Source organism: Leucoraja erinacea, chromosome 30 (assembly GCF_028641065.1).
Source record: "Leucoraja erinacea ecotype New England chromosome 30, Leri_hhj_1, whole genome shotgun sequence".
Lineage (NCBI taxonomy): Eukaryota > Metazoa > Chordata > Chondrichthyes > Rajiformes > Rajidae > Leucoraja > Leucoraja erinaceus.
The window spans coordinates 9,897,198-9,911,649 of record NC_073406.1 but is presented as its reverse complement, the minus strand read 5'-3'; the positions used below and the strand labels follow the sequence as shown (position 1 = coordinate 9,911,649).

The following is a 14,452-nucleotide window of genomic DNA, read 5'->3' as shown; positions in this document are numbered from 1 at the left end:
AACTGAACTGTCTGACATAATCTATCTATATATTATTAAAACTCTCATCTTGTTTGTTTGTATGCATGCGTTCGTGCGTGTAAGTGTGATCCCAAAACGACGCCAAAACGGTACACGATAATGCTACAATTTTTGACACACCTTACCCCACCATTGTCCTGGGGTGTGCTATGGCAAGTTTTGTTTGGATTGATGTTATATTTTACAATTTATTCACATTTTAAACTTTACAAAACCACTTTTACAAAAATCACTTTTCCACTTGCCCCGATCGTCAGTAGCGTGCGACGTCATGACGTCACGTTGGGATCCCGAATTTCATTTTTTTTAAATCGCCATGTATTTTTTTAGTGTACTTGCCTGGCCTCAGAACGGGGATCCGACGGCTTCATGGGTAAATTTCCTTCTACTTTACAAACGCCTCCACGGGTCCTCTATTCACTTTATTAACTTTAACTTAATTTCAGCCGACAACGGCACAACTCTGAACGCGGCTGCCGTGCATGCGCAGCATGGTGGAATATTGCATTGGGGGAGCGGGCCCAATGGGTCGCACTTAGCCTAATTACTTTTAAAAATAACCGAGACATGAACTTAAGTGGAAAAATCTGATTTTCCTCTAGATCATTTTAGAGTCAGTAATTAGAGAGCAAATTTTGCGAATCCAAGCTCAACTGATAATCCTCATTTAGAAAACCTCACAAATTCAACACCATAACATATACCCGGGCATATATTATTCTTTACATGAAACTGCAATGTCTCCGAAAACTCTATGAAAACTGTGAAATAGAAGATACACTTACAAACCCTTCACGCTCCTGATCTTCCAATCTACCTCGTTATGGCACTTGCATTTTTTTTTTTTAATTTGCACTTTCTCTGCAGCGATAATACTATATTCTACATTCCATTTCCTTACTCTTTATACACTTCCCGTTGTACTCATAGATGGTGTCATTGCACTCATGCATGGTATGATTTGCCTGGGTAACATGCATAGTGTGTCCACTGTATATTGGCACACATGGCAATAATAAACCAATACTCTAACACACATGAAGAAAAATGTGGAGCTGCAGATCCACATCACTCCACACATTCACGGCATCCAAATGCCTGTATGTGGAAGGCCCTGGTATAGTTTATGAGGAAATCCCCCTTCATCAGGGACTTGAGATTACTTTTACATTCAGACATCTAATTGAAAGGTGAAAATTCACAAAAAGAGTTATAGGATGAAGATAGATTAACAGACATGAGATGATTCTCGGTCCCTGGGAGAAAAGAGAGATGAGATTGCGTAGAAGCAGTCTTAGCTTCAGTGAAGGTGATTAATTTGGACTCTTGACAATGAAGATGTTTTGATTTTCGCGCCACTTGAACTTTGTATTATTTTGCTGTACCGTGTGTGTATTGTGGACTTAGGTTCATAATTTGGTTAAAAAAATGACAATAACTCTACACTAATGGGGCTTCTGCTCATTTTATGTTCACAAATTATTTTTAATATGCCAAAAAAAGGAAAATGATGGATCCTGTGTGAAAATCTTCATGAGCAGCAGTAGTCCATAATTCCTCAGAGGGGAATGTGTGAAGGGATTGGACAGAATGAAGACTCTAAGACATAACGAATCACTCTTCTTTGTTCACCAACCACCACCCCCCTTCCCTGTTATGTCCAATGCTGTCCAGATCTACCGTCATTGATTAAACAGTGGCGCAGCTGTAGAGTTGCTGCCTTACAACGCCTGCAGCGCCGGAGACCCGGGTTCGATCCCGACGCAGGATGTTGTCTGTACAGAGTTTGTACCTTCTCCCCGTGTCCGCATGGGTTTTCTCTGAGATCTTCGGTTTCCTCCCACATTCCAAAGCCATACAGATTTGTAGGTTAATTGGCTTGGTATAAGTGTAAATTCTCCCTTGTGTGTGTAGGATAGTGTTAATGTGCGGGGATCGCTGGTCGGTGCGGACTCAGTGGGCCGAAGGGCCTGTTTCTCTATCTCTATATCTCTAAAACCAAAACTAAAATTCCAGTGCTCCCTAAACTTTATGCAGCCGTATTTCAGTCCAAAATCAAGCATCACTGCCCCATCAACCCGTTTCACTGTAATACATTGACTTTAAAATTTCTGTAGAGTTATTAAAATCCTTAAACCCTCTGGTTTTTCAAGTTTTCATTCTTATTCTCAGAGATATCCATCAGCCTTGCAAGTGTATTTGCCTTTAAGCTCCTATGATTCACCTTCCCATTGTGATAAGCATCTTTGACTCTCAATCCTACGCTTTGATATAATTCTCTTCAATACCTTCTGCTTTCCCATGCCGTTTTTTAAACTCACCTTTGTGAATAAGATTTTTGTCATCCTTTTTTTTGGCATGAGGTTTGCTTTCTCCTTAACCTCTTGTGAAACACCATGGCAACATTTTTCAATGTTGGCTGTGTGACGAGGCTAAGGAGTAGATTCTGTTTGGGTGTTATGAAATGGTAAGGCTCATGAAAATCCATGCAGAAAATAAATGAATATACAGATCAATGAAAAGACCATGTATGGTTGTGAAACATTGCTTCATGTTTAGCCTACATAGATGTTCCTTATGTCATTTTTTTAAAACATAAATCAATGAAGTAAACAAGATGGAATGGATACAGGACCGAATGGTAAAGCAAAGGCAAATTCCTACTAATTCCAATCCCTTCCTAATTTTTCATTAAGTTTAAGTTTGTATTATCTACAAAGAAAGGAATACAATTGTTTTTTTTTATCTGTTGAATGCTCCTAAGTTTATGAATTCATTCAGAAACAAATGCAAACACTTTTAGAAAATCACTACAATTCATAGTTAAGCATTTATTCACCTTTAACATCGCCATTGGAAGTACTTTTACTAAACCAGCTGAAATTCTGCCACACTTTGGAAGGATGCTACAACTCGAGAATTATTTAACATCAGCAAGTGCGACTCGGACGATTTAAAAGATCGTTTTTTTCTTTATTGGACGTTTGCTCAGGTTCACTTCACAATTCCTTCAGTCCAACCAAGATTAACAATGTAGCGAACCGATCATTCTACCGGGGAGTTGAAAAGACTTGGCGATAAATTAATTAAAGTATCACAATTATTAAATATAAACGCAGACCAGGTCACCTCTCCCGAGACCACGTTTTCATGAGATTAGGGTCAAATTGCCAGATTCTGTCAAATCAATGTTCAAAGGCTATTCCCTGGCCTCCAACATTTTTAATTCTGACAAATATGAATTGATCTTTTGAACAACGCTCTCCTGAAAATGATGCATATTTTTTTGGGTCACCCTTTAAATATGGCAATACTTCGGTCTAACCTTTGCTGTGATGAGTTCTAATTTTATATTTGACTTTAAACATAGGACAGGCAGGCTTTGTTGCCTCGTTACATACCTTCCCTCTGAGACTATGTCGCACTGATGGTCAGGCAAGTCCTTTGCTCCTTTGCAAGAATTAAGGATCACAATTCACACAGGTTTTTCAAGGCAGTGTGTCTGCAAGGTCTTTCTCATGAGTGTAATTAAAAAGAAAGCCTGCATCAGCAGATGGCGTGAGGTACTATAGTTGCCGCAGCAGTGTTGAATGGAACGGGATGCCCCTCAAGGGCCATTTATTATGATTCAACATTTTACTTTTTTAGTGAGATTTTAAATAAGATCTAAGTTTGCTGGACGATATGATACGATAGGATACGATGCGATACAACAGAACTTTATTTATCCCAGGAGGGAAATTGGTCTGCCAACAGTCACAGAACACAAGGTACATGAAACATGAAATTCAAGTGACAAGTGGAACGGATTGGGGATGTGCAAAGACTGTACAATAGATCCTCAAGTAGCCAGTGAAAGTTGGAACTATTTTAATCTTGATGCAATATACGTTAACTGAACATAAAAGAGCCCGAACCTTATATATTTTGGAAATTGTGGAAATCCCAACCAATATAAGTAGGATGCCATTTTAATTAAGAAATTAAGAAATGGAATTGGTGCCCATCATGGAATGGCACTGTTATTGAGGACAATGAAAACTGCTTTGCCAATCATTGATGGAAGATGTTTATGGCAATATCAACAATGTTGTCAGGATAACACGGAATGTAATTGAACCCATTGAACTGGATATTTGTTCTTTGATATCTGGTCTTGCCTTGCCTTGGACAATGTTAACAGATAACTGTGAAAGGAGCAGATGGTCTAAACTGGAGAGTCATACTTACCAAGAATTAGAAAGGTGACGTCACCCCGGCCCAGGAGTAAGAGCCTTCGGTCAGTCAGCAGGAGATTTCAAACCATTTCTCCGAGACGAAGGGCACTGGGATTAGCTGCCGTTCAGATGGGGGCGTTCTGCAGTGAGCAGAGAAATGGGCTTGCACGTGCTTGCACGTCATACACAACAAGCAGGCCTGGCCTGCTGTAAGCTCAGCTTGAAAGAAAAACTCTGCGTAAAGTGGCACTTTAAGTTATTAGAGCATCGACCTCTAACCTTTAACAACAAAGATTTTTTAGGCATTTCAAACAAAGTCTGTTTTCCAATCAAGGCCCCCAAAACCTGGCTTGTTAATAACTTCAATTTCAAGTGAAAAAAATTGTCCTTTTCATGGAATTCATTAAAAATTAGGAGGCTGACACCCTTAATAACAACAAATAGCAATCATCAATTAATCAATTAAATTGGGCCTATTTTTCCTTAACATCTTCATACACAGTTAATCTTCCACCATAGCACCTCAGAATGTTTGTAGATTGTGGGTAAAGCTACAATTGAATATTACAATACTCAGTGATTATTTAATGATATGTTAGCTTCTTGCAATAAAAATCCTTGGTCGGGGACATATTGGAGGCTGACTCATGCAGGTATTTGCTGCATCCAGTGAATCCCACTTGGTCAGCTGGGCAACCGTGAGTTAGGCGTACAGCAATGAATTGACTTCTCTCCACCACTGCATGTACTGCTTGGCCTAACTGATGAGTCCAACAAGATGAGCCACCATCTCGTCTCGAACGCATCCTCTCACTCACAGTGCTGGATGTAGCCTCAACTCTCTCACATTATAAAGGAAACACCTCCCTACAAAAGTAAACGATAAAAATCTTTGATTATAAGTAATTCAATTCTTAAGCGTTTTAAGTAAATAATTCACTAATTGCAGATTTGAGAAGCTGGTTGCCATTCCTAGTTAGAAAATCATAAATTGGTCTCAGAAGCGAAAGGTTTCAGTGGGGTGCCAACATCAGCAATTGTCAAGGTGAGACTGGAATTCCAAATGGTGAATGGAAATTGCTCTCCAAAGGTTTCTCCTGAAACACCCAGTGTTTCCAGGATAGGACCCAGAAATACATCTGTTATTGTCATTTCACATGTATTGTTCACGTGGGCCATAGCTTTCCTCTCATCACACAGCATTTCCCTCTCCTCTCCTGAAGGCATTGACTCCTGGGCACTTGCCCATAGTGACCGCTATTCATCTGTTACGCTTGTCTGACCCAATCTGGATATGGACCAAACGTGGGCAGGTGGGACATGTTGGCCGGTGTGGGTAAGTTGGGCTGAAGGGCCTGTTTCCACACTGTAACACTCTATGACATTATTATATTACCTATTAACGAAAGTAAAAATAACAATTAAGAAGGGGAAATAAGCAAATGCTTCTCATCTCCACCTTTGCACATTTACCCACCCCTCAACCTTGTTGTGTCTCAACATCTTTCCTGGCTGAGATAATCTGAGATCAATAGTCTGAAGAAGGGTCTCGACCCAAAACGTCATCCATTCCTTTTCTCCAGAGATGCTGGCTGACCATCTGAGTGACTACAGATTTTCGAGTCTATCTTCGGTTTAAACCAGCATCTGCAGTTCCTTCCTACATAATTTAATTAGTGTTGTATGAGTTCAGGGATCTTCGGCTGAGTCCAGCTCAGACATTGCTCAGACATTCTCTGAGCAAAGTCTGGAATTACATAACTACTCCGCTGAGTAATACGAGTTATTTTTGTACCCAGAGATAACAATGAAATAATGATTACAAAAAAAAATGATTGGAGTTGAATCCAGTGGTAAAAAAGTAACAGATTACAGATTTGTGTTTAATCATGGAGGCTTGATTTCCCATCTTTGAGGCAAGTTATTTTATACATTCAGCTCTATCCAGGTTTTCCCTGAAATGTTGACTGCTTTTAACAATACATTGTTAACGGGTTCTGGGTGGCACAGTGGCACAGCGGTAGAGTTGTTGCCTTACAGTGCCAGAGATCTGGGTTCGATCCTGACTAAGAGAACTGTCTGTACAGAGTTTTTATGTTCTCCCTGTGACCGTGTAGGTTTTCTCCGGGTGCTCTGGTTTCCTCCCACACTCTAAAGATATACTAATTTATAGTTTAACTGGTTTCAGTAAAAATCGCTAATTGTCCCAAGTGTGAATGATGGTGCTAGTGTATAGGGTGATCGCCGGTCGGCACGGATACGGTAGGCCGGAGGACTTGTTTCCCACGCTGTATCTCTAAAGTAAACGTTGCAAACTCAGGACCAAGTTCAATAGGCAATTGGGAGATGAGATCCATGTCGAAAACAGATCAAAAGTTTTTAAAGGCATAAAAACAAACATAAAAAGGTAAATATATACCCAAAGTTAAAAGAGGAATCTGCTGAGAAAAATAACATAGTGGTTGGCTGGTGATGTGCAAGGATTAATATGATGAAAACAGAAATGTCATGCTAAATTAAAAGCATCTTATTCTCATCCAAATATTATTGTATAATAAACAGATCTCTCCAAAGAGATCAGCAAAAAGTTAATGCAAAACAGAATAACAGTGGAAGGAACGGAGAAACTATGTTTCTCATCAGTCGGTGACTGCATTTTAGGGGAAAATGTATAAAGATGTCACCGAGTGCTGTGTTCATACTAAATAAGAAAATTAACATGAGTTTGATGAAGTTGATGTCCAAATAATAAAATGAAATGATAGTAATAAGACTAGGAATAAGTGAGAGGAATGTATTATTTTAGATAGGTTTTGGGACCTCAGGGAAACGCGATTCCAAGTCTGTTTTTTTAATAGGTTGTCTCATGTTGGATAATTCCCAGGGATTGGAAGGAAGGTAATATTTATCCATCTTATTTAAAAAAAAAAGTGACTAGAAAGGCCCCGTTAGCTATGGCCGCTTTAGTATAACATTAGTAATAAATTGTGGGAATCATTAAAAATGGAATATAAAATTCCTTGGAGAGGGACATGTTCGAGGCAGTCTTATAACAAGAAAGTCTGTCATAGAAATTGCTTGGATTATTTTCCAAGTTCCAAAGACTGATGGTGGAAAAGCCCCAGCAGAGATGGTCTACATAAAATTCTGAAAAGATTTACATACAGTTCTGCACAAGACTGGTTTAAATACTCTGATAATAATGGCAATATATTGGGCATAACTGAGAAGACGCTGACAGGAAGTTAGGCACAAAATGCTGGAGTAACTCAGCGGGACAGGCAGCATCTCTGGAGAGAAGGATTGGGTGACGTTTCAGGACGAGACCCTTCTTCAGACTGACGTTGACAGACTGAAGCTGACAGGACATGGGTACGAAGTAGTTATAGATTGAGATGCGCAATGATGGTGCACCGTATGCAAGAATTTCCCAGGAATAATTTAGTCAAACTGGTTTCGATTTTAAATCAATTATTTCTTTGCCATTCCCAAGAGTTCAAAGAGTCATATAAGAGCAGTAGCAGGCTGCTATGGCCAACCAGGATCCTACCAAGCATCAACCACCCATTTACACTAATCCAATACATCTTCTTATCAACTTTCCCCGAGTTGTACCACTCTACACAAGGGTCAAGGCACAATGACCAACTTAATCAACAAACCCATCGATCTTTGGCATGCGGGAGGAAACTGAAAGACCGGGGTAACCTCACACAGTCAGAGGTAGAAGATGCAAACTCCACACAAGCAACACCCTGACGCTGAGAGACAATGGTTCTACCAGTGCTTTAAGTGAAGGATATGTATAACGTAATTCACATGGCATCACAGTGTGCGGCACAGTTTGGATACAAAGGGGACTACACTTGCCATTTTGTTGAAGCTTGCACGCATGGAACATTTAATATGTCCCAATGTAGACCTATATTAGAATTGATAGAGTGTATCACTTACAGCACCACATTGAACTACAAAGCAAAAGAAAAAAGATAAGCAATGATTAGAACGAACAAACAGATTATTTCAAGACGGCAGATACAGGACTTTGCAAAGCTCTGAGGAAGTAAATTGGAAAAAGTAATTCTCACTCATCACTAAAGCTTCAAGAATACCAGTTAAAAAAGCGATTATTACTGGGCTTTGAAACATTGATGGAAGCGGATTTTTTTTAAATATGGACAGAAAATGGTAAAAAGATAGGAAGAAAGGAAAGGTTTCAACAAGAATTTGTGACGCACCCAAGACTAGTGAAGAATCAGACTGCAACGATCATTTAGATCACTGAAGATAGATACAAAAAGCTGGAGTAACTAAGTGGGTCAAACATCATCTCTGGAGAAAAGGAACAGGTAACGTTTCGGATCGAACCCGTTCTTCAGATCCTCGGGTCTCCACCTGAAACATCACCTATTCCTTTTCTCCAGCGATGGTGTCTGACCCGCTGAGTTACTCCAGCTTTTTGTGGCAATCTTCGGTTTTAACCAGCACCTGCAGTTTTCTTCCTGCGCATTTAGATTACCGGCCCACTGCACAAAGCTTCACCAGCTTTGACCCAAGGACTCAGATAGAACAAAATGTCAGCCACAATTCCCGAGTTGGACATGGGTCCCCCAGTGCTTTGTCCATGGACTGGGCCAATTATTGTCTGATGTGGCCTGCGGAGGGAAATGATGGCGACTGCTATTTGGTGCTGGGGTGGAGAGAGGGCAGAATTAAGAGAGTGGACGGATTGGAGAGTGATGGGGGGCTTTGGGGAAATGAGAGAGCAGGAATATTGGAGAAGTCAGAGGGTTTGGAGACCAGAAACCTGAGGGAAGTAGGGGGAATTGGGAGACCAGGAGTGTTGGTGTTTTAAGGGAATGGGAGAATGAGGAAGAGGAATGAGTTTGCAGTGAAGTGATTGTGAAACTCGGGATGTTGGGCAAGTCTGTGGAATTGGGTAATCAGGGGAAAGTTATGGAGCCACGGGAACGGGAGCATTGAGGCAGTTGGAGGAATGGGATGTCAGCGTGTTTAGGACGGGGATGAATCCTGAACAAGCAGAACATGATGATTGGAGAGGATTGTTGGGTCAGGGATTGGGATTGTGAGATCAGAGAGAGTGAGATCAAGGACGGATTGTGGATTGTGAGATCAGGGATTGTGTGATCAGGAACTGGGATTGCAAAAATAGTGTTCTTTTATGCCACCTGGAGTAAGTGGTTTACTACACTTTCAACAGAGGAACATGACTGAACCAGATGTGAATTTTACGACCAATCTTCAGGATCTCAAGGAATCCCACAGTGTTTTACAAGCAATTACAAACAAGTATTTTATAAAGTCTAGTCTAAATAAATGAATAATAATGAGTGCTTTACACTCAGGCCCTGTATTAACCCTCCAGGCCTATATTATAATAAACTTAATCAAGCAAAGTACTTGATCAGTCCAAAGAAATACCTTTCCTACTGGCTGAACAGTGGCGCAGTTGGTAGAACTGCTGCCTCACAACTCTGGAGCTCTGGGTTCAATCCTGAGTGCTGTCTGGGTGGAGTTTGCACGTTCTCCCTGTGATCGCATGAGCTTCCTTCGGGAGCTCTGGTTTCCTTCCACATCCCAAAGACGTGTAAGTTTGTAGGTTAATTGGCCTCCGCCAAATGCCTGAGTGCATTGGAAGGGATGGGAAAATGGGATAACTTAGAAACTAGTGTGAAAGGATGATCGATGGTCGGCGTGGATTTGATGAGCCGAAGGGCAAGTTTCCCTGCTGTATCTTTCCATAAATCAATCAAAACAGCAGAGCATGGGTGTTGAGATTTGTTTGAATGAATTTGATTCTTTGATCCAGGTGTGTGTGGGGGCGGGGGGCGGGGGGGGGAGTGTCACCAAATGTAATGAAAGGAAGGAAATGCTATTTGTGACAGCACAACCCAGGACCCGAAGCAATTTACACCCAAGTGTAAACTGATGTAGTAATGTAGGGAGTGACACAACAGTCGACTTCACACAACCAGGTTTCAAAAACAGCGACTCCAGGATGAGTTGATAATCTGTTTTTAGAGGAGGGAAATGTTTGCGCTGCAGGGTATGAAGCTGTTTCTTATACTTCTAGAAACCGTGGCATGAGATTCCTTGTACCTACATGGGAGGGCAGGCGAGACTTCAGTTTGGTACAGCAATCAAAACGACTTGATAAATCTCCAACCCTAACCCAGTGTGAAGAAGGGTCCCGACCAGAAACGTCACCCTTCCTCTCTCTTCAGATATGCTGCATGACCTGCTGAGTTGCTCCAGCTGTGTCTATCTTTGAGAAATTTTTGTTTGTTTAATTGATGTATGATTATAAGGAATATCACCAAAACCTGAGCAGTTCTAAAACAGCCACAACTGCACTCACTATCTTCCCCTTTGCTCCATCTATTGTAGTTGAGTTTGACGTGATTATATTTATGTATAGTCCATCTGATCTGTTTGAAGAGCGTGTAAAACACAGCTTTTCACTGCACCTCGGTACGTGACAATAATAACCCAAAACCCAAACATCTGATGGAAGGATGCTAATGAATAATTCATTCATTAACTCATTTTTGTGATATGTTGGCCCCAAGTAAATTAAACCAACTATTTCTGGTTGGAAATCACAACTAATGCATCGATGGATTGTAAAACCACATCCCACCCCAACAGCCAGCAAATGGTGAAGAAAGCTACTTTCTCCATCGACCACATAATCAACAAAGAACATCAATGGGGAGACACAAGGTGCTGGAGTAACTCAGCGGGTCAGGCAGCATCTCTGGGGAAAAAGGATTGGCGGCATTTCGGGTCAGGACTGAAGAAGGGTCCCGATCCAAAATGTCACCCATCTTTTTTTCTGCAGAGATGCTGCCCGGCCCGCTGAGCTACTCCAGCACTTTGTGTCTATCTTTGGTATATACCGCCATATGCAGCCCCCCTCTACAACATCAGTGGGTTCTGTGCAAAGAGTTTCTCTCTCAAACATTGGCAATGCAATAGAAACGTAAATTCATGACTTTGTGTATGGTAACCAATGGTTTTCTTCACCACTTTACCACTGACCTCATCATTCTGGAGGTGGCAGAATTATTACCGGAGGTTGAGAAGAATAAAGGCCTTGGTGATTCAGATTTGTGCCATCAATTGCAAATCTGAAATCTCTTTCTCGTATAGTTTAGAGATACAGCGTGGAAACAGGCCCTTCTGCCCACTGAGTCCGCACCGTCCAGCAATCCTTAACACTCTCCTACACACAACGAGGAACAATTTACATTTATACCAAGCCAATTAACCCACACACCTGTAGGTCTTTGGAGTGTGGGAGGAAACCGAGGATCTTGGAGAAAACAAACGCGGTCACGAAGAGCACGTACAAACTCTGCACAGACAGCGCCCATAGTCGGGATCGAACCCAGGTCTCTGGCACTGTAAATGCTGTAAGGCAGCAACTCTACCGCTGCACCACCACCGTGCCGCCCTATTTGGGAGATGTTGAATATTCCTAGATAGAAGATTGCTGTTCCACCTTGACACTCCTCTCTCGTGTGGAAATAGTGCTTTTTAAATTAGAGCTTGAAGGAACTTGTCCATTGTCCTTACAGGCCATGAATGCTTTCACTAATTCTAAAGGCATCACTTTTCTCCCTGGTCTCTAGAGCTGCCTCTGACTTCATGCCCATCCTCCACGAGTGCAGAAACAAGAACTTGCTATCTGCAAAGCCCTCGTGTCCTCTATGTGGCGGAGCTGTGGAGGAGATGGAGCGATGGGAAACAGTTATTCCATCGTCATTCAGCAAAGAAACAGGCCCTTCAGCCTGTCATTCCCATGCCGACCATCGGTACTCATCCACAGGTCATCCCCAGGTTATAACAAGGTTCTGCTCCTTATTCGTAACCTGAACAGTTCACAAATTGGAAACATAGAAAAATAGGTGCAGGAGTAGGCCATACAACCCTTTAAACCAGCACCGCCATTCAATATGATCTTGGCTGATGATGTAAAATCAGTACTCCGTTCCTGCTTTACCCCCCATACCCCTTGATTCCGTTAGCCCGAAGAGCTAAATCTAACTCTCTCTTTAAAACATCCAGTGAATTGGCCTCAACTGCCTTCTGTGGCAGAGAATTCCGCAGATTCACAACTCTCTAGGTGAAAACGTTTTTGGCGATGTTGCCATTCAGAACAATAAGATGCTTTAGGATTTAGTTCCGATTTCTCATTTAAACTTTAATTGATATGAATCGAATGTTAATTAGCCTATTTGAGCACGCTTAGCACAAGATAGAATTTCAATTTCGTGACAGTAAAATCACTGATTAGAGATCCTACTGAGTGGAGTAACATTTTCATGTTCTCGCCTCTGGCATTTCATCTAAAACCCAACGGCTTGTGCAGACTCCATACCTCATTCAAAATTGTGGCTCTGTTCTCCGCATAGGCGTGGCAAAAGAAAACATCACCACTAACTAGTGAGATAAAAAATAACCTTTCTTCATCAGGGACTGCAAAACATTCCATGCCGCAAGTAGGAAGAGAAGCAAGGAAGCCCAAGGGATCTCCTGGTTGCCATCCATTTCAACTTTCCCATTCCCACACCATCCTTACTGTCCTGGGCCTCCTCCATTCAGAGTGAGGCGACACAAGTTGGAGAAACAGGGCCTCATATTTGTTTGCGTAGCTGATAACCCAACGATATGAACATTGAACTCTCTAATTTTAAGTAACTTCTATCAACACTCCCTTCCCCTTCCCCTCCCTCCTTGCCCTCTTCCTCCACCCTAGTCATTTAACCAGTTCCTCAGTTCACCATATCGTATTCCTCTTGAGATCACACCTTCCCAAGCCAACAATGGACCTATCTGAGGTAATATCTTGCCAGATATTGTCTGAAGAAGGGTTTCAGCCCGAAACATTGCCCATTTCCTTCGCTCCATAGATGCTGCTGCACCCGCTGAGTTTCTCCAGCTTTTTTGTGTACCTCCGTAATATCCTGCCAGCCCTGATTGAACCTGTTCTTTGTTTGCCTCAAGCTCTTCACACCATCCCACCCCATACTTGCAGTCTGAAGAAAGGTCCCGACCCAAAACATCACCTATGCTTTTCCTCCAGAGATGCTGCCTGACCTGCTGAGTAATTCCAGAACTTTGTGTCTACCTTTATTAAAGTTATTCCGGGTGTTGTTAATTATTTGACTGCATCCCGAACAAAGTATACTCTCCCCTCCAAACATACAAGCCTGGATGTGCAAATTGTTGCAATTCACCTGAGATCGTACTGAATGGCGTGCTGAATGAAGCCACTGATGGTATCTGCCAACATTAACAACATGGTCCTCTGGGAGTCAGCAGGCATTGAACGACAATGTTAATCAGCACACAGTATATACTCAACGTTACCGTGTGATATGCCAGAGCAAAAATGAGATGGTACGAGTCCAAAATGCAGGTGCTAACCTTATCATGAGGGCCCCTACCTACCCCTACATGAGGTAAAGGACTTCTTCACACCTCAACCAGTGTTCAGGGCCCTGGCCCTGGCAGTGAGGTGGAGCCCAGAATACGTACCTCCAATTGCAAGTGCTTCGTGCCCAGTATCACAACGCAACAATGAGAACACTGAATCCTTCAAATGTAGGTAACCCAACAACTACCTCCCCCCAACCCCCTCATACTTTCCCCCATCTCTTCACTGTGCCCCATCTGGATGTGCACCCTTTCTCCCATAACTCTGCCAACCTTCGTCCCCTTTCACCTATATCTCCATCTTGATTCCCATTCCATGCCCGTCCCCTCCTTTCACACGGCCTTTTGTCTTTTCATCTCTGTCCGACCATCTACCAATCAATTCCCCCCCCCATCATCACCAGTATCTACCCATCACTTCCCTAGCTTTGTATATGCCAGCTTTGACCTCTCTTCCAGCTTTCTCCCTCCTTTATGGCAATCAGTCTGAAGGGTCCCGACCTGAAACATTGCCTAGTCATTCGTGTCCTCTGGAGATGCTGCCTGATTTTGAGGGTTTTTTTTGTAAACCGGCCTCTACAGTCCCTTGTGTTTACTTCTGCCTTGTTGGGAGTCGTTAATGACAATGTTCCCACCTTGGTTGTCCATCTCAAACTGTAACGTGCCCATTGACTTTGAGAAGCGTGTGACATCATCCATCCGCCCATTGTCTGTGGGGTAAGCTACCACAGAGGGTTTGTCCCATTAGGTGA

At 42.2% G+C, this 14,452-nt stretch overlaps 1 protein-coding gene across 1 annotated transcript in view; it reads right to left on the bottom strand.

Annotated features, from left to right (window-relative positions):
* Nucleotides 1–378: 378 nt before the first annotated feature.
* The window catches only part of ajap1 (adherens junctions associated protein 1), a 185,256-nt gene continuing 171,182 nt past the window's right edge, over nt 379–14,452 (bottom strand). Inside the window, exon 6 of the mRNA XM_055659397.1 lies at nt 379–4,378. Within this exon, the coding sequence (XP_055515372.1) occupies nt 4,306–4,378 (73 nt within the window). The 3' untranslated portion in view covers nt 379–4,305. The remainder of the gene's footprint in view (nt 4,379–14,452) is intronic.